Raw genomic sequence first — 21,343 nt, forward strand, 5'->3', positions numbered from 1 at the left:
TTATAGTGATAAATACCTTGGTTAAAGCGTGGTGATAGTTTTATAGTGATAAATACCTTGGTTAAAGCGTGGTGATAGTTTTATAGTGATAAATACCTTGGTTAAAGCGTGGTGATAGTTTTATAGTGATAATACCTTGGTTAAAGCGTGGTGATAGTTTTATAGTGATAAATACCTTGGTTAAAGCGTGGTGATAGTTTTATAGTGATAAATACCTTGGTTAAAGCGTGGTGATAGTTTTATAGTGATAAATACCTTGGTTAAAGCGTGGTGATAGTTTATAGTGATAAATACCTTGGTTAAAGCGTGGTGATAGTTTTATAGTGATAAATACCTTGGTTAAAGCGTGGTGATAGTTTTATAGTGATAAATACCTTGGTTAAAGCGTGGTGATAGTTTTATAGTGATAAATACCTTGGTTAAAGCGTGGTGATAGTTTTATAGTGATAAATACCTTGGTTAAAGCGTGGTGATAGTTTTATAGTGATAAATACCTTGGTTAAAGCGTGGTGATAGTTTTATAGTGATAAATACCTTGGTTAAAGCGTGGTGATAGTTTTATAGTGATAAATACCTTGGTTAAAGCGTGGTGATAGTTTTATAGTGATAAATACCTTGGTTAAAGCGTGGTGATAGTTTTATAGTGATAAATACCTTGGTTAAAGCGTGGTGATAGTTTTATAGTGATAAATACCTGGTTAAAGCGTGGTGATAGTTTTATAGTGATAAATACCTTGGTTAAAGCGTGGTGATAGTTTTATAGTGATAAATACCTTGGTTAAAGCGTGGTGATAGTTTTATAGTGATAAATACCTTGGTTAAAGCGTGGTGATAGTTTTATAGTGATAAATACCTTGGTTAAAGCGTGGTGATAGTTTTATAGTGATAAATACCTTGGTTAAAGCGTGGTGATAGTTTTATAGTGATAAATACCTTGGTTAAAGCGTGGTGATAGTTTTATAGTGATAAATACCTTGGTTAAAGCGTGGTGATAGTTTTATAGTGATAAATACCTTGGTTAAAGCGTGGTGATAGTTTTATAGTGATAAATACCTTGGTTAAAGCGTGGTGATAGTTTTATAGTGATAAATACCTTGGTTAAAGCGTGGGTGATAGTTTTATAGTGATAAATACCTTGGTTAAAGCGTGGTGATAGTTTTATAGTGATAAATACCTTGGTTAAAGCGTGGTGATAGTTTTATAGTGATAAATACCTTGGTTAAAGCGTGGTGATAGTTTTATAGTGATAAATACCTTGGTTAAAGCGTGGTGATAGTTTTATAGTGATAAATACCTTGGTTAAAGCGTGGTGATAGTTTTATAGTGATAAATACCTTGGTTAAAAGCGTGGTGATAGTTTTATAGTGATAAATACCTTGGTTAAAGCGTGTTGGTGATAGTTTTATAGTGATAAATACCTTGGTTAAAGCGTGGTGATAGTTTTATAGTGATAAATACCTTGGTTAAAGCGTGGTGATAGTTTTATAGTGATAAATACCTTGGTTAAAGCGTGGTGATAGTTTTATAGTGATAAATACCTTGGTTAAAGCGTGGTGATAGTTTTATAGTGATAAATACCTTGGTTAAAGCGTGGTGATAGTTTTATAGTGATAAATACCTTGGTTAAAGCGTGGTGATAGTTTATAGTGATAAATACCTTGGTTAAAGCGTGGTGATAGTTTTATAGTGATAAATACCTTGGTTAAAGCGTGGTGATAGTTTTATAGTGATAAATACCTTGGTTAAAGCGTGGTGATAGTTTTATAGTGATAAATACCTTGGTTAAAGCGTGGTGATAGTTTTATAGTGATAAATACCTTGGTTAAAGCGTGGTGATAGTTTTATAGTGATAAATACCTTGGTTAAAGCGTGGTGATAGTTTTATAGTGATAAATACCTTGGTTAAAGCGTGGTGATAGTTTTATAGTGATAAATACCTTGGTTAAAGCGTGGTGATAGTTTTATAGTGATAAATACCTTGGTTAAAGCGTGGTGATAGTTTTATAGTGATAAATACCTTGGTTAAAGCGTGGTGATAGTTTTATAGTGATAAATACCTTGGTTAAAGCGTGGTGATAGTTTTATAGTGATAAATACCTTGGTTAAAGCGTGGTGATAGTTTTATAGTGATAAATACCTTGGTTAAAGCGTGGTGATAGTTTTATAGTGATAAATACCTTGGTTAAAGCGTGGTGATAGTTTTATAGTGATAAATACCTTGGTTAAAGCGTGGTGATAGTTTTATAGTGATAAATACCTTGGTTAAAGCGTGGTGATAGTTTTATAGTGATAAATACCTTGGTTAAAGCGTGGTGATAGTTTTATAGTGATAAATACCTTGGTTAAAGCGTGGTGATAGTTTTATAGTGATAAATACCTTGGTTAAAGCGTGGTGATAGTTTTATAGTGATAAATACCTTGGTTAAAGCGTGGTGATAGTTTTATAGTGATAAATACCTTGGTTAAAGCGTGGTGATAGTTTTATAGTGATAAATACCTTGGTTAAAAGCGTGGTGATAGTTTTATAGTGATAAATACCTTGGTTAAAGCGTGGTGATAGTTTTATAGTGATAAATACCTTGGTTAAAGCGTGGTGATAGTTTTATAGTGATAAATACCTTGGTTAAAGCGTGGTGATAGTTTTATAGTGATAAATACCTTGGTTAAAGCGTGGTGATAGTTTTATAGTGATAAATACCTTGGTTAAAGCGTGGTGATAGTTTTATAGTGATAAATACCTTGGTTAAAGCGTGGTGATAGTTTTATAGTGATAAATACCTTGGTTAAAGCGTGGTGATAGTTTTATAGTGATAAATACCTTGGTTAAAGCGTGGTGATAGTTTTATAGTGATAAATACCTTGGTTAAAGCGTGGTGATAGTTTTATAGTGATAAATACCTTGGTTAAAGCGTGGTGATAGTTTTATAGTGATAAATACCTTGGTTAAAGCGTGGTGATAGTTTTATAGTGATAAATACCTTGGTTAAAGCGTGGTGATAGTTTTATAGTGATAAATACCTTGGTTAAAGCGTGGTGATAGTTTTATAGTGATAAATACCTTGGTTAAAGCGTGGTGATAGTTTTATAGTGATAAATACCTTGGTTAAAGCGTGGTGATAGTTTTATAGTGATAAATACCTTGGTTAAAGCGTGGTGATAGTTTTATAGTGATAAATACCTTGGTTAAAGCGTGGTGATAGTTTTATAGTGATAAATACCTTGGTTAAAGCGTGGTGATAGTTTTATAGTGATAAATACCTTGGTTAAAGCGTGGTGATAGTTTTATAGTGATAAATACCTTGGTTAAAGCGTGGTGATAGTTTTATAGTGATAAATACCTTGGTTAAAGCGTGGTGATAGTTTTATAGTGATAAATACCTTGGTTAAAGCGTGGTGATAGTTTTATAGTGATAAATACCTTGGTTAAAGCGTGGTGATAGTTTTATAGTGATAAATACCTTGGTTAAAGCGTGGTGATAGTTTTATAGTGATAAATACCTTGGTTAAAGCGTGGTGATAGTTTTATAGTGATAAATACCTTGGTTAAAGCGTGGTGATAGTTTTATAGTGATAAATACCTTGGTTAAAGCGTGGCAGTGATAGTTTTATAGTGATAAATACCTTGGTTAAAGCGTGGTGATAGTTTTATAGTGATAAATACCTTGGTTAAAGCGTGGTGATAGTTTTATAGTGATAAATACCTTGGTTAAAGCGTGGTGATAGTTTTATAGTGATAAATACCTTGGTTAAAGCGTGGTGATAGTTTTATAGTGATAAATACCTTGGTTAAAGCGTGGTGATAGTTTTATAGTGATAAATACCTTGGTTAAAGCGTGGTGATAGTTTTATAGTGATAAATACCTTGGTTAAAGCGTGGTGATAGTTTTATAGTGATAAATACCTTGGTTAAAGCGTGGTGATAGTTTTATAGTGATAAATACCTTGGTTAAAGCGTGGTGATAGTTTTATAGTGATAAATACCTTGGTTAAAGCGTGGTGATAGTTTTATAGTGATAAATACCTTGGTTAAAGCGTGGTGATAGTTTTATAGTGATAAATACCTTGGTTAAAGCGTGGTGATAGTTTTATAGTGATAAATACCTTGGTTAAAGCGTGGTGATAGTTTTATAGTGATAAATACCTTGGTTAAAGCGTGGTGATAGTTTTATAGTGATAAATACCTTGGTTAAAGCGTGGTGATAGTTTTATAGTGATAAATACCTTGGTTAAAGCGTGGTGATAGTTTTATAGTGATAAATACCTTGGTTAAAGCGTGGTGATAGTTTTATAGTGATAAATACCTTGGTTAAAGCGTGGTGATAGTTTTATAGTGATAAATACCTTGGTTAAAGCGTGGTGATAGTTTTATAGTGATAAATACCTTGGTTAAAGCGTGGTGATAGTTTTATAGTGATAAATACCTTGGTTAAAGCGTGGTGATAGTTTTATAGTGATAAATACCTTGGTTAAAGCGTGGTGATAGTTTTATAGTGATAAATACCTTGGTTAAAGCGTGGTGATAGTTTTATAGTGATAAATACCTTGGTTAAAGCGTGGTGATAGTTTTATAGTGATAAATACCTTGGTTAAAGCGTGGTGATAGTTTTATAGTGATAAATACCTTGGTTAAAGCGTGGTGATAGTTTTATAGTGATAAATACCTTGGTTAAAGCGTGGTGATAGTTTTATAGTGATAAATACCTTGGTTAAAGCGTGGTGATAGTTTTATAGTGATAAATACCTTGGTTAAAGCGTGGTGATAGTTTTATAGTGATAAATACCTTGGTTAAAGCGTGGTGATAGTTTTATAGTGATAAATACCTTGGTTAAAGCGTGGTGATAGTTTTATAGTGATAAATACCTTGGTTAAAGCGTGGTGATAGTTTTATAGTGATAAATACCTTGGTTAAAGCGTGGTGATAGTTTTATAGTGATAAATACCTTGGTTAAAGCGTGGTGATAGTTTTATAGTGATAAATACCTTGGTTAAAGCGTGGTGATAGTTTTATAGTGATAAATACCTTGGTTAAAGCGTGGTGATAGTTTTATAGTGATAAATACCTTGGTTAAAGCGTGGTGATAGTTTTATAGTGATAAATACCTTGGTTAAAGCGTGGTGATAGTTTTATAGTGATAAATACCTTGGTTAAAGCGTGGTGATAGTTTTATAGTGATAAATACCTTGGTTAAAGCGTGGTGATAGTTTTATAGTGATAAATACCTTGGTTAAAGCGTGGTGATAGTTTTATAGTGATAAATACCTTGGTTAAAGCGTGGTGATAGTTTTATAGTGATAAATACCTTGGTTAAAGCGTGGTGATAGTTTTATAGTGATAAATACCTTGGTTAAAGCGTGGTGATAGTTTTATAGTGATAAATACCTTGGTTAAAGCGTGGTGATAGTTTTATAGTGATAAATACCTTGGTTAAAGCGTGGTGATAGTTTTATAGTTATAAATACCTTGGTTAAAGCGTGGTGATAGTTTTATAGTGATAAATACCTTGGTTAAAGCGTGGTGATAGTTTTATAGTGATAAATACCTTGGTTAAAGCGTGGTGATAGTTTTATAGTGATAAATACCTTGGTTAAAGCGTGGTGATAGTTTTATAGTGATAAATACCTTGGTTAAAGCGTGGTGATAGTTTTATAGTGATAAATACCTTGGTTAAAGCGTGGTGATAGTTTTATAGTGATAAATACCTTGGTTAAAGCGTGGTGATAGTTTTATAGTGATAAATACCTTGGTTAAAGCGTGGTGATAGTTTTATAGTGATAAATACCTTGGTTAAAGCGTGGTGATAGTTTTATAGTGATAAATACCTTGGTTAAAGCGTGGTGATAGTTTTATAGTGATAAATACCTTGGTTAAAGCGTGGTGATAGTTTTATAGTGATAAATACCTTGGTTAAAGCGTGGTGATAGTTTTATAGTGATAAATACCTTGGTTAAAGCGTGGTGATAGTTTTATAGTGATAAATACCTTGGTTAAAGCGTGGTGATAGTTTTATAGTGATAAATACCTTGGTTAAAGCGTGGTGATAGTTTTATAGTGATAAATACCTTGGTTAAAGCGTGGTGATAGTTTTATAGTGATAAATACCTTGGTTAAAGCGTGGTGATAGTTTTATAGTGATAAATACCTTGGTTAAAGCGTGGTGATAGTTTTATAGTGATAAATACCTTGGTTAAAGCGTGGTGATAGTTTTATAGTGATAAATACCTTGGTTAAAGCGTGGTGATAGTTTTATAGTGATAAATACCTTGGTTAAAGCGTGGTGATAGTTTTATAGTGATAAATACCTTGGTTAAAGCGTGGTGATAGTTTTATAGTGATAAATACCTTGGTTAAAGCGTGGTGATAGTTTTATAGTGATAAATACCTTGGTTAAAGCGTGGTGATAGTTTTATAGTGATAAATACCTTGGTTAAAGCGTGGTGATAGTTTTATAGTGATAAATACCTTGGTTAAAGCGTGGTGATAGTTTTATAGTGATAAATACCTTGGTTAAAGCGTGGTGATAGTTTTATAGTGATAAATACCTTGGTTAAAGCGTGGTGATAGTTTTATAGTGATAAATACCTTGGTTAAAGCGTGGTGATAGTTTTATAGTGATAAATACCTTGGTTAAAGCGTGGTGATAGTTTTATAGTGATAAATACCTTGGTTAAAGCGTGGTGATAGTTTTATAGTGATAAATACCTTGGTTAAAGCGTGGTGATAGTTTTATAGTGATAAATACCTTGGTTAAAGCGTGGTGATAGTTTTATAGTGATAAATACCTTGGTTAAAGCGTGGTGATAGTTTTATAGTGATAAATACCTTGGTTAAAGCGTGGTGATAGTTTTATAGTGATAAATACCTTGGTTAAAGCGTGGTGATAGTTTTATAGTGATAAATACCTTGGTTAAAGCGTGTGTGATAGTTTTATAGTGATAAATACCTTGGTTAAAGCGTGGTGATAGTTTTATAGTGATAAATACCTTGGTTAAAGCGTGGTGATAGTTTTATAGTGATAAATACCTTGGTTAAAGCGTGGTGATAGTTTTATAGTGATAAATACCTTGGTTAAAGCGTGGTGATAGTTTTATAGTGATAAATACCTTGGTTAAAGCGTGGTGATAGTTTTATAGTGATAAATACCTTGGTTAAAGCGTGGTGATAGTTTTATAGTGATAAATACCTTGGTTAAAGCGTGGTGATAGTTTTATAGTGATAAATACCTTGGTTAAAGCGTGGTGATAGTTTTATAGTGATAAATACCTTGGTTAAAGCGTGGTGATAGTTTTATAGTGATAAATACCTTGGTTAAAGCGTGGTGATAGTTTTATAGTGATAAATACCTTGGTTAAAGCGTGGTGATAGTTTTATAGTGATAAATACCTTGGTTAAAGCGTGGTGATAGTTTTATAGTGATAAATACCTTGGTTAAAGCGTGGTGATAGTTTTATAGTGATAAATACCTTGGTTAAAGCGTGGTGATAGTTTTATAGTGATAAATACCTTGGTTAAAGCGTGGTGATAGTTTTATAGTGATAAATACCTTGGTTAAAGCGTGGTGATAGTTTTATAGTGATAAATACCTTGGTTAAAGCGTGGTGATAGTTTTATAGTGATAAATACCTTGGTTAAAGCGTGGTGATAGTTTATAGTGATAAAGTACCTTGGTTAAAGCGTGGTGATAGTTTTATAGTGATAAATACCTTGGTTAAAGCGTGGTGATAGTTTTATAGTGATAAATACCTTGGTTAAAGCGTGGTGATAGTTTTATAGTGATAAATACCTTGGTTAAAGCGTGGTGATAGTTTATAGTGATAAATACCTTGGTTAAAGCGTGGTGATAGTTTTATAGTGATAAATACCTTGGTTAAAGCGTGGTGATAGTTTTATAGTGATAAATACCTTGGTTAAGCGTGGTGATAGTTTTATAGTGATAAATACCTTGGTTAAAGCGTGGTGATAGTTTTATAGTGATAAATACCTTGGTTAAAGCGTGGTGATAGTTTTATAGTGATAAATACCTTGGTTAAAGCGTGGTGAGATAGTTTTATAGTGATAAATACCTTGGTTAAAGCGTGGTGATAGTTTTATAGTGATAAATACCTTGGTTAAAGCGTGGTGATAGTTTTATAGTGATAAATACCTTGGTTAAAGCGTGGTGATAGTTTTATAGTGATAAATACCTGGTTAAAGCGTGGTGATAGTTTTATAGTGATAAATACCTTGGTTAAAGCGTGGTGATAGTTTTATAGTGATAAATACCTTGGTTAAAGCGTGGTGATAGTTTTATAGTGATAAATACCTTGGTTAAAGCGTGGTGATAGTTTTATAGTGATAAATACCTTGGTTAAAGCGTGGTGATAGTTTTATAGTGATAAATACCTTGGTTAAAGCGTGGTGATAGTTTTATAGTGATAAATACCTTGGTTAAAGCGTGGTGATAGTTTTATAGTGATAAATACCTTGGTTAAAGCGTGGTGATAGTTTTATAGTGATAAATACCTTGGTTAAAGCGTGGTGATAGTTTTATAGTGATAAATACCTTGGTTAAAGCGTGGTGATAGTTTTATAGTGATAAATACCTTGGTTAAAGCGTGGTGATAGTTTTATAGTGATAAATACCTTGGTTAAAGCGTGGTGATAGTTTTATAGTGATAAATACCTTGGTTAAAGCGTGGTGATAGTTTTATAGTGATAAATACCTTGGTTAAAGCGTGGTGATAGTTTATAGTGATAAATACCTTGGTTAAAGCGGGTGATAGTTTTATAGTGATAAATACCTTGGTTAAAGCGTGGTGATAGTTTTATAGTGATAAATACCTTGGTTAAAGCGTGGTGATAGTTTTATAGTGATAAATACCTTGGTTAAAGCGTGGTGATAGTTTTATAGTGATAAATACCTTGTTAAAGCGTGGTGATAGTTTTATAGTGATAAATACCTTGGTTAAAGCGTGGTGATAGTTTTATAGTGATAAATACCTTGGTTAAAGCGTGGTGATAGTTTTATAGTGATGAATACCTTGGTTAAAGCGTGGTGATAGTTTTATAGTGATAAATACCTTGTTAAAGCGTGGTGATAGTTTTATAGTGATAAATACCTGGGTTAAAGCGTGGTGATAGTTTTATAGTGATAAATACCTTGGTTAAAGCGTGGTGATAGTTTTATAGTGATAAATACCTGGGTTAAAGCGTGGTGATAGTTTTATAGTGATAAATACCTTGGTTAAAGCGTGGTGATAGTTTTATAGTGATAAATACCTTGGTTAAAGCGTGGTGATAGTTCTATAGTGATAAATACCTTGGTTAAAGCGTGGTGATAGTTTTATAGTGATAAATACCTTGGTTAAAGCGTGGTGATTAGTTTTATAGTGATAAATACCTTGGTTAAAGCGTGGTGATAGTTTTATAGTGATAAATACCTTGGTTAAAGCGTGGTGATAGTTTTATAGTGATAAATACCTTGGTTAAAGCGTGGTGATAGTTTTATAGTGATAAATACCTTGGTTAAAGCGTGGTGATAGTTTTATAGTGATAAATACCTTGGTTAAAGCGTGGTGATAGTTTTATAGTGATAAATACCTTGGTTAAAGCGTGGTGATAGTTTTATAGTGATAAATACCTTGGTTAAAGCGTGGTGATAGTTTTATAGTGATAAATACCTTGGTTAAAGCGTGGTGATAGTTTTATAGTGATAAATACCTTGGTTAAAGCGTGGTGATAGTTTTATAGTGATAAATACCTTGGTTAAAGCGTGGTGATAGTTTTATAGTGATAAATACCTTGGTTAAAGCGTGGTGATAGTTTTATAGTGATAAATACCTTGGTTAAAGCGTGGTGATAGTTTTATAGTGATAAATACCTTGGTTAAAGCGTGGTGATAGTTTTATAGTGATAAATACCTGGGTTAAAGCGTGGTGATAGTTTTATAGTGATAAATACCTTGGTTAAAGCGTGGTGATAGTTTTATAGTGATAAATACCTTGGTTAAAGCGTGGTGATAGTTTTATAGTTATGAATACCTTGGTTAAAGGTGGTGATAGTTTATAGTGATAAATACCTTGGTTAAAGCGTGGTGATAGTTTTATAGTGATAAATACCTTGGTTAAAGCGTGGTGATAGTTTTATAGTGATAAATACCTTGGTTAAAGCGTGGTGATAGTTTTATAGTGATAAATACCTTGGTTAAAGCGTGGTGATAGTTTTATAGTGATAAATACCTGGGTTAAAGCGTGGTGATAGTTTTATAGTGATAAATACTTGGTTAAAGCGTGGTGATAGTTTTATAGTTATGAATACCTTGGTTAAAGCGTGGTGATAGTTTTATAGTGATAAATACCTTGGTTAAAGCGTGGTGATAGTTTTATAGTGATAAATACCTTGGTTAAAGCGTGGTGATAGTTTTATAGTGATAAATACCTTGGTTAAAGCGTGGTGATAGTTTTATAGTGATAAATACCTTGGTTAAAGCGTGGTGATAGTTTTATAGTGATAAATACCTTGGTTAAAGCGTGGTGATAGTTTTATAGTGATAAATACCTTGGTTAAAGCGTGGTGATAGTTTTATAGTGATAAATACCTTGGTTAAAGCGTGGTGATAGTTTTATAGTGATAAATACCTTGGTTAAAGCGTGGTGATAGTTTTATAGTGATAAATACCTTGGTTAAAGCGTGGTGATAGTTTTATAGTGATAAATACCTTGGTTAAAGCGTGGTGATAGTTTTATAGTGATAAATACCTTGGTTAAAGCGTGGTGATAGTTTTATAGTGATAAATACCTTGGTTAAAGCGTGGTGATAGTTTTATAGTGATAAATACCTTGGTTAAAGCGTGGTGATAGTTTTATAGTGATAAATACCTTGGTTAAAGCGTGGTGATAGTTTTATAGTGATAAATACCTTGGTTAAAGCGTGGTGATAGTTTTATAGTGATAAATACCTTGGTTAAAGCGTGGTGATAGTTTTATAGTGATAAATACCTTGGTTAAAGCGTGGTGATAGTTTTATAGTGATAAATACCTTGGTTAAAGCGTGGTGATAGTTTTATAGTGATGAATACCTTGGTTAAAGCGTGGTGATAGTTTTATAGTGATAAATACCTTGGTTAAAGCGTGGTGATAGTTTTATAGTGATAAATACCTTGGTTAAAGCGTGGTGATAGTTTTATAGTGATAAATACCTTGGTTAAAGCGTGGTGATAGTTTTATAGTGATAAATACCTTGGTTAAAGCGTGGTGATAGTTTTATAGTGATAAATACCTTGGTTAAAGCGTGGTGATAGTTTTATAGTGATAAATACCTTGGTTAAAGCGTGGTGATAGTTTTATAGTGATAAATACCTTGGTTAAAGCGTGGTGATAGTTTTATAGTGATAAATACCTTGGTTAAAGCGTGGTGATAGTTTTATAGTGATAAATACCTTGGTTAAAGCGTGGTGATAGTTTTATAGTGATAAATACCTTGGTTAAAGCGTGGTGATAGTTTTATAGTGATAAATACCTTGGTTAAAGCGTGGTGATAGTTTTATAGTGATAAATACCTTGGTTAAAGCGTGGTGATAGTTTTATAGTGATAAATACCTTGGTTAAAGCGTGGTGATAGTTTTATAGTGATAAATACCTTGGTTAAAGCGTGGTGATAGTTTTATAGTGATAAATACCTTGGTTAAAGCGTGGTGATAGTTTTATAGTGATAAATACCTTGGTTAAAGCGTGGTGATAGTTTTATAGTGATAAATACCTTGGTTAAAGCGTGGTGATAGTTTTATAGTGATAAATACCTTGGTTAAAGCGTGGTGATAGTTTTATAGTGATAAATACCTTGGTTAAAGCGTGGTGATAGTTTTATAGTGATAAATACCTTGGTTAAAGCGTGGTGATAGTTTTATAGTGATAAATACCTTGGTTAAAGCGTGGTGATAGTTTTATAGTGATAAATACCTTGGTTAAAGCGTGGTGATAGTTTTATAGTGATAAATACCTTGGTTAAAGCGTGGTGATAGTTTTATAGTGATAAATACCTTGGTTAAAGCGTGGTGATAGTTTTATAGTGATAAATACCTTGGTTAAAGCGTGGTGATAGTTTTATAGTGATAAATACCTTGGTTAAAGCGTGGTGATAGTTTTATAGTGATAAATACCTTGGTTAAAGCGTGGTGATAGTTTTATAGTGATAAATACCTTGGTTAAAGCGTGGTGATAGTTTTATAGTGATAAATACCTTGGTTAAAGCGTGGTGATAGTTTTATAGTGATAAATACCTTGGTTAAAGCGTGGTGATAGTTTTATAGTGATAAATACCTTGGTTAAAGCGTGGTGATAGTTTTATAGTGATAAATACCTTGGTTAAAGCGTGGTGATAGTTTTATAGTGATAAATACCTTGGTTAAAGCGTGGTGATAGTTTTATAGTGATAAATACCTTGGTTAAAGCGTGGTGATAGTTTTATAGTGATAAATACCTTGGTTAAAGCGTGGTGATAGTTTTATAGTGATAAATACCTTGGTTAAAGCGTGGTGATAGTTTTATAGTGATAAATACCTTGGTTAAAGCGTGGTGATAGTTTTATAGTGATAAATACCTTGGTTAAAGCGTGGTGATAGTTTTATAGTGATAAATACCTTGGTTAAAGCGTGGTGATAGTTTTATAGTGATAAATACCTTGGTTAAAGCGTGGTGATAGTTTTATAGTGATAAATACCTTGGTTAAAGCGTGGTGATAGTTTTATAGTGATAAATACCTTGGTTAAAGCGTGGTGATAGTTTTATAGTGATAAATACCTTGGTTAAAGCGTGGTGATAGTTTTATAGTGATAAATACCTTGGTTAAAGCGTGGTGATAGTTTTATAGTGATAAATACCTTGGTTAAAGCGTGGTGATAGTTTTATAGTGATAAATACCTTGGTTAAAGCGTGGTGATAGTTTTATAGTGATAAATACCTTGGTTAAAGCGTGGTGATAGTTTTATAGTGATAAATACCTTGGTTAAAGCGTGGTGATAGTTTTATAGTGATAAATACCTTGGTTAAAGCGTGGTGATAGTTTTATAGTGATAAATACCTTGGTTAAAGCGTGGTGATAGTTTTATAGTGATAAATACCTTGGTTAAAGCGTGGTGATAGTTTTATAGTGATAAATACCTTGGTTAAAGCGTGGTGATAGTTTTATAGTGATAAATACCTTGGTTAAAGCGTGGTGATAGTTTTATAGTGATAAATACCTTGGTTAAAGCGTGGTGATAGGTTTATAGTGATAAATACCTTGGTTAAAGCGTGGTGATAGTTTTATAGTGATAAATACCTTGGTTAAAGCGTGGTGATAGTTTTATAGTGATAAATACCTTGGTTAAAGCGTGGTGATAGTTTTATAGTGATAAATACCTTGGTTAAAGCGTGGTGATAGTTTTATAGTGATAAATACCTTGGTTAAAGCGTGGTGATAGTTTTATAGTGATAAATACCTTGGTTAAAGCGTGGTGATAGTTTTATAGTGATAAATACCTTGGTTAAAGCGTGGTGATAGTTTTATAGTGATAAATACCTTGGTTAAAGCGTGGCCCTCAGAGTGATCGTTTTATAGTGATAAATACCTTGGTTAAAGCGTGGTGATCGTTTTATAGTGATAAATACCTTGGTTAAAGCGTGGTGATAGTTTTATAGTGATAAATACCTTGGTTAAAGCGTGGTGATAGTTTTATAGTGATAAATACCTTGGTTAAAGCGTGGTGATAGTTTTATAGTGATAAATACCTTGGTTAAAGCGTGGTGATAGTTTTATAGTGATAAATACCTTGGTTAAAGCGTGGTGATAGTTTTATAGTGATAAATACCTTGGTTAAAGCGTGGTGATAGTTTTATAGTGATAAATACCTTGGTTAAAGCGTGGTGATAGTTTTATAGTGATAAATACCTTGGTTAAAGCGTGGTGATAGTTTTATAGTGATAAATACCTTGGTTAAAGCGTGGTGATAGTTTTATAGTGATAAATACCTTGGTTAAAGCGTGGTGATAGTTTTATAGTGATAAATACCTTGGTTAAAGCGTGGTGATAGTTTTATAGTGATAAATACCTTGGTTAAAGCGTGGTCAGAGTGATAGTTTTAATACCTTGGTTAAAGCGTGGTGATAGTTTTATAGTGATAAATACCTTGGTTAAAGCGTGGTCAGAGTGATAGTTTTAATACCTTGGTTAAAGCGGGGCCCTCAGAGTGGTCTTATAGTGATAAATACCTTGGTTAAAGCGGGGCCCTCAGAGTGGTTTTATAGTGATAAATACCTTGGTTAAAGCGTGGTGATAGTTTTATAGTGATAAATACCTTGGTTAAAGCGTGGTGATAGTTTTATAGTGATAAATACCTTGGTTAAAGCGTGGTGATAGTTTTATAGTGATAAATACCTTGGTTAAAGCGTGGTGATAGTTTTATAGTGATAAATACCTTGGTTAAAGCGTGGTGATAGTTTTATAGTGATAAATACCTTGGTTAAAGCGTGGTGATAGTTTTATAGTGATAAATACCTTGGTTAAAGCGTGGTGATAGGTTTATAGTGATAAATACCTTGGTTAAAGCGGGGCCCGGGCCCTCTCCTCCTCCCCGGGGAGGTGTTGCTGGCCACAGCAGCCTTGACGTCCAGGTCCGAGTCGTAGTCCAGCAGGTCGAAGTAGATGCGCGGCTTAACGATGCGTTTGGGCTGCTTCCTGACCGACGGGCTCTGGCTGTCTCCGTCCGGCAGACAGGAGGAGGGAAAATCCTCCTCCTCGTTACTGGACTGTCCCAGACCGATGGAGCAACGCCGCCGCTTCCCCTGGCCTGGGGAGGAACGATACAAGTTAAATAATGACCCTAACGTTACCGTGACTAGGCCTGGCCAAATGGAGACATGTTATCAAGCGGTTACTGTCAGGCCTTGCCAGCTGTTAAGGATAAAAATGTGCTATTTTTTTTATCCTTTAAATTTTTTTCCAAATACAACTTTTTTTTGTCTTTTTAGACTTTTTAGTCCATTTGAGTTCAATTAACCCAGTTTGTGCCCAGGACGTCTGTACACGTCTTATAGGAAATAAATGAAAACTTATTTTATTTATTTTTTAAATTGGATGGGCACCCCAGGTCGCTATTTTGAAGAATGAAAGGGCACACAATGTGCCAACATTGATTTGACTAAATAAATGGAGGGTGCCACAGACAGAAATAGAAGAATAATGCATGTCAAACTGGGGGTCCTTGAAATTAAACGGGTTGAGAATCACTGCTAGAGCCGTAACAATCTTCTCTCACGGGGGTCCCTGGCGGTATGTCTTCAAATGGGGGTCCCTGGCATTATGTCTTCAAAAGGGGGGTCCGCGGGGCTGAGTCGTGTCAGTTTGGGGGTCCTTGAGGTGAAACGGTTTGGGAACCAGTGGTCTAAGGGTGTTTCCAGACCACATGTGTCCCAGCATCAGTAACAATGATGTAGCAAAAGGCAATGCACATTGACAGCCAGGAGAGGGCACTGTTACTCCACACATGAAGCAGGTTTCCAACACAGTGTGGTGCCTCAGTCTAACATCTCCCTTTGGCCAAATTCCAATACCCAGAATCTCGGCTACTCGCTCACTCGCACTCAGTCACTCCAGCAAGGTGGTGTTATGGTGGAATTGGTGACCTGCTGAAATATGTGACAACCGTGTAGACAATCACATAATGTAAATGTGTCCTAATGTCAATTGTTGCAGTTTGTTCATTAGCAGAGTTCAACCTAACTGTATTTAGGCCATGTATTTAAAGACTTCCATGTAATAGTTGTGTGAACAAGATGGTCACATATTTGGCAGGTCACCAATTTCACCGTCATTTGCCACGCTGGAGTGAGCGAGTGTGAGTGAGCGAGTGGCCGAGATATTGGGTATTGGAATTTGGCTTTTGGCTGAGTGGTTGAGATGCTGGCTCTCCGCGGTGGAATCCCGGGTGTTAACGCGAGCAGAGATAAAAGAAACGGACTCACCTTTAGGGACAATCCTTCCGCTGAGACGCCGTGCTTTCCTCTCCTCGATCTGATCACACCTCTTATACCTTAAATGGAATATAGGACAAATATACCTTCATTTAGCAATTTGAGTGGTGCCTTTTTTTTTTTTTTTTTTTTTTCCCGGGACTGTATAAATTTACATTTTTTTGGAAGGTTCCGGGGCGTAGGTGAAAAGACAGACAGACTGACAGACAGACAGACAGACAGACAGACAGACAGACAGACAGACAGTAACTTACACGCAGCACTGTCTCTTGGTGTTGGGTCCGCCGAACTTGGGCTTGTCCAGACAGTTCATGCACTCTCCACAGTCGTCCTCGTGGTTGCATCCTTTGCAGACGCCACAGCGGCGGGAGCGGTAACCAAATGGACCCAGGCCCTTCTTCTTCACCATGCTGGACACCTTCTTCACCTTGGTGACCTTCTGGTCCGACAGCACCGGGCTGTCCGACTCGTCTGGGGAGCCCGCGTCTGCAAGGAGAACACAGACAGGTCAGTACTGACCAACACCACTGACCAGGAGAACACACTGACCGGTCTGACTGACCAACTGACCAACACCACTGACAAGGAGAACTCCACAACACACTGTTACTGTACCCTAACCCTGACCACAACACACTGTTATTGTGTTACTGTATTACCTTAATAAACATGGTCATGAATACTTTCTGCTTCCAGTCACTAGTTTAAAGTCTAATTTCTAATGTCATAATATTCTTTTTGGAAAATTATGGTCCCATTTATTAAATAAATGACCATAAAGTTGCGTATGTTCTGAGGGTCGTGGCTAACGTTACAGTCTATGATCGGGAGTCCCCACCCACTCGAGTCAAAATAAAAACCAGCCTCGTTGTCTGGGCAGCCAATGGCCAGCTGGGCCCAAACGGAGCCAGCCAATGGCCAGCTGGGCCCAAACGGATCTAGAAAGATGGCGACTTACAGTGCAGGAATAAGAGGCTTCATTTTACGTCCATGTTAGACCCGGGGAACGCTTTGTCCATATTTTTTACAGTCTATGACCCTAACCCTGACCACAACACACTGTTCAATGACCGGTCTGTCTGCAAGGAGAACACAGACAGGTCAGTGACCGGTCTGTCTGCAAGGAGAACACAGACAGGTCAGTGACCGGTCTGTCTGACCAGGAGAACACAGACAGGTCAGTGACCGGTCTGTCTGCAAGGAGAACACAGACAGGTCAGTGACCGGTCTGTCTGACCAGGAGAACACAGACAGGTCAGTGACCGGTCTGACTGACCAGGAGAACACAGACAGGTCAGTGACCGGTCTGACTGACCAGGAGAACACAGACAGGTCAGTGACCGGTCTGACTGACCAGGAGAACACAGACAGGTCAGTGACCGGTCTGACTGACCAGGAGAACACAGACAGGTCAGTGACCGGTCTGTCTGACCAGGAGAACACAGACAGGTCAGTGACCGGTCTGACTGACCAGGAGAACACAGACAGGTCAGTGACCGGTCTGACTGACCAGGAGAACACAGACAGGTCAGTGACCGGTCTGTCTGACCAGGAGAACACAGACAGGTCAGTGACCGGTCTGACTGACCAGGAGAACACAGACAGGTCAGTGACCGGTCTGTCTGACCAGGAGAACACAGACAGGTCAGTGACCGGTCTGTCTGACCAGGAGAACACAGACAGGTCAGTGACCGGTCTGTCTGACCAGGAGAACACAGACAGGTCAGTGACCGGTCTGTCTGCAAGGAGAACACAGACAGGTCAGTGACCGGTCTGTCTGACCAGGAGAACACAGACAGGTCAGTGACCGGTCTGTCTGACCAGGAGAACACAGACAGGTCAGTGACCGGTCTGTCTGACCAGGAGAACACAGACAGGTCAGTGACCGGTCTGACTGACCAGGAGAACACAGACAGGTCAGTGACCGGTCTGACTGACCAGGAGAACACAGACAGGTCAGTGACCGGTCTGACTGACCAGGAGAACACAGACAGGTCAGTGACCGGTCTGTCTGACCAGGAGAACACAGACAGGTCAGTGACCGGTCTGTCTGACCAGGAGAACACAGACAGGTCAGTGACCGGTCTGTCTGACCAGGAGAACACAGACAGGTCAGTGACCGGTCTGTCTGACCAGGAGAACACAGACAGGTCAGTGACCGGTCTGACTGCAAGGAGAACACAGACAGGTCAGTGACCGGTCTGTCTGACCAGGAGAACACAGACAGGTCAGTGACCGGTCTGTCTGACCAGGAGAACACAGACAGGTCAGTGACCGGTCTGTCTGACCAGGAGAACACAGACAGGTCAGTGACCGGTCTGTCTGACCAACACCACTGACCAGGAGAACTCCACAACACACTGTTCACTGAGGAGATCCAGATGAGATGTTTTCCAGATTGCCAAATCCTGAATATATCACTGTTCTAATACTGCTTCATGATTCCAACCGACGCGTTCAAAGGACGCGTGTACAAACTGTACACGTCCTAGCGCATCCTCAACGATACCGGGCGACAGAAGAATATTGAATTGCATGAAGGATTGAATTGAATGGGAATTGAATGGGGCTATGGGGGTGTTATGCTAATTTGCTTATTTCCATTGAAATAAGTAGTAAAGTGTGCCGCTTGGGATATTATTTACATTATTAAAAGAGGATATATATACAACAAAATAAAATAATTTGAGCGATGAAAATAAGCAAATTAGCACAACACCCCATAGCCCCATTCAATTCCCATTCAATTCAATTCAATTAATTTAGGGCTTATGGTAGGGGAAATAGCCAATAAGGAGGTTTTGCACAAAGTAACACCTGGACCTCTTTGGTGGGGACGTAACAACTACAAAGAAAGGTAAGAAAGCCTTTTAGCATGGAATTCTCCTTTAAACTATTACAGCTTTTTGGAGCTTCTAGCGATATAATAAAATCGAGACCAAGGTAAGCTAGCAGCTAGCAAGGGGGGGGCAGCAAGGGGGGGGGGGGGCAGCTCTTAGCGCACCACCGAGTGGCGCGCTAAGAACTTGTAGGTCTGCTATTTTTGAAAAATCGAAGAGCGACTGACATTTTTAGAATCTGATCTCAGGTCAGAATGAAAACTGAGGATGTAGAAGACATTTTTTTTATCTGATCTCAGGTCAGAATGAAAACTGAGGATGTAGAAGACATTTTTTTAATCTGATCTCAGGTTAATGGACAGGTGAACGGTACCTTTGGGGACAGACTGTGTTAAGGGACAGGTGAACGGTACCTTTGGGGACAGACTGTGTTAAGGGACAGGTGAACGGTACCTTTGGGGACAGACTGTGTTAAGGGACAGGTGAACGGTACCTTTGGGGACAGACTGTGTTAAGGGACAGGTGAAGGGTACCTTTGGGGACAGACTGTGTTAATGGACAGGTGAACGGTACCTTTGGGGACAGACTGTGTTAAGGGACAGGTGAACGGTACCTTTGGGGACAGACTGTGTTAAGGGACAGGTGAACGGTACCTTTGGGGACAGACTGTGTTAAGGGACAGGTGAACGGTACCTTTGGGGACAGATTGTCTTAAGGGACAGGTGAACGGTACCTTTGGGGACAGACTGTCTTAAGGGACAGGTGAACAGTACTTTTGGGGACAGATTGTCTTAAGGGACAGGTGAACGGTACCTTTGGGGACAGACTGTCTTAAGGGACAGGTGAACAGTACCTTTGGGGACAGACTGTGTTAAGGGACAGGTGAACGGTACCTTTGGGGACAGATTGTCTTAAGGGACAGGTGAACAGTACCTTTGGGGACAGACTGTGTTAATGGACAGGTGAACGGTACCTTTGGGGACAGACTGTGTTAAGGGACAGGTGAACGGTACCTTTGGGGACAGACTGTGTTAAGGGACAGGTGAACGGTACCTTTGGGGACAGACTGTGTTAAGGGACAGGTGAACGGTACCTTTGGGGACAGATTGTCTTAAGGGACAGGTGAACGGTACCTTTGGGGACAGACTGTCTTAAGGGACAGGTGAACAGTACTTTTGGGGACAGATTGTCTTAAGGGACAGGTGAACGGTACCTTTGGGGACAGACTGTCTTAAGGGACAGGTGAACAGTACCTTTGGGGACAGACTGTGTTAAGGGACAGGTGAACGGTACCTTTGGGGACAGACTGTGTTAAGGGACAGGTGAACGGTACCTTTGGGGACAGACTGTGTTAAGGGACAGGTGAAGGGTACCTTTGGGGACAGACTGTCTTAAGGGACAGGTGAACAGTACCTTTGGGGACAGACTGTCTTAAGGGACAGGTGAACGGTACCTTTGGGGACAGACTGTCTTAAGGGACAGGTGAACGGTACCTTTGGGGACAGACTGTCTTAAGGGACAGGTGAACAGTACCTTTGGGGACAGACTGTCTTAAGGGACAGGTGAACGGTACCTTTGGGGACAGACTGTCTTAAGGGACAGGTGAACAGTACCTTTGGGGACAGACTGTCTTAAGGGACAGGTGAACGGTACCTTTGGGGACAGACTGTGTTAAGGGACAGGTGAACGGTACCTTTGGGGACAGACTGTCTTAAGGGACAGGTGAACGGTACCTTTGGGGACAGATTGTCTTAAGGGACAGGTGAACGGTACCTTTGGGGACAGACTGTCTTAAGGGACAGGTGAACAGTACTTTTGGGGACAGACTGTATTAAGGGACAGGTGAACAGTACTTTTGGGGACAGATTGTCTTAAGGGACAGGTGAACGGTACCTTTGGGGACAGACTGTGTTAATGGACAGGTGAACAGTACCTTTGGGGACAGATTGTCTTAAGGGACAGGTGAACAGTACCTTTGGGGACAGACTGTGTTAAGGGACAGGTGAACGGTACCTTTGGGGACAGACTGTCTTAAGGGACAGGTGAACGGTACCTTTGGGGACAGATTGTCTTAAGGGACAGGTGAACGGTACCTTTGGGGACAGACTGTCTTAAGGGACAGGTGAACGGTACCTTTGGGGACAGATTGTCTTAAGGGACAGGTGAACGGTACCTTTGGGGACAGATTGTCTTAAGGGACAGGTGAACGGTACCTTTGGGGACAGATTGTCTTAAGGGACAGGTGAACGGTACCTTTGGGGACAGATTGTCTTAAGGGACAGGTGAACGGTACCTTTGGGGACAGACTGTCTTAAGGGACAGGTGAACGGTACCTTTGGGGACAGACTGTGTTAAGGGACAGGTGAACGGTACCTTTGGGGACAGATTGTCTTAAGGGACAGGTGAACAGTACCTTTGGGGACAGATTGTCTTAAGGGACAGGTGAACGGTACCTTTGGGGACAGACTGTGTTAAGGGACAGGTGAACAGTACCTTTGGGGACAGATTGTCTTAAGGG

General features: G+C 38.0%; 1 protein-coding gene across 1 annotated transcript in view; it reads right to left on the bottom strand.

Moving 5' to 3' along the window:
• The window catches only part of LOC310856044 (uncharacterized protein), a 129,060-nt gene that overhangs the window by 72,777 nt on the left and 34,940 nt on the right, over nucleotides 1-21,343 (bottom strand). The window contains exons 14-16 of the mRNA XM_083761262.1: nucleotides 16,240-16,471; nucleotides 15,977-16,044; nucleotides 14,551-14,802 (exon numbers count right to left, since the gene is read on the bottom strand). Coding sequence (XP_083617388.1) covers nucleotides 14,551-14,802; nucleotides 15,977-16,044; nucleotides 16,240-16,471 — 552 coding nt within the window. The remainder of the gene's footprint in view (nucleotides 1-14,550; nucleotides 14,803-15,976; nucleotides 16,045-16,239; nucleotides 16,472-21,343) is intronic.

The sequence above is a fragment of the Protomyctophum parallelum genome (assembly GCF_964188405.1).
Source record: "Protomyctophum parallelum genome assembly, chromosome: 3".
NCBI lineage: Eukaryota > Metazoa > Chordata > Actinopteri > Myctophiformes > Myctophidae > Protomyctophum > Protomyctophum parallelum.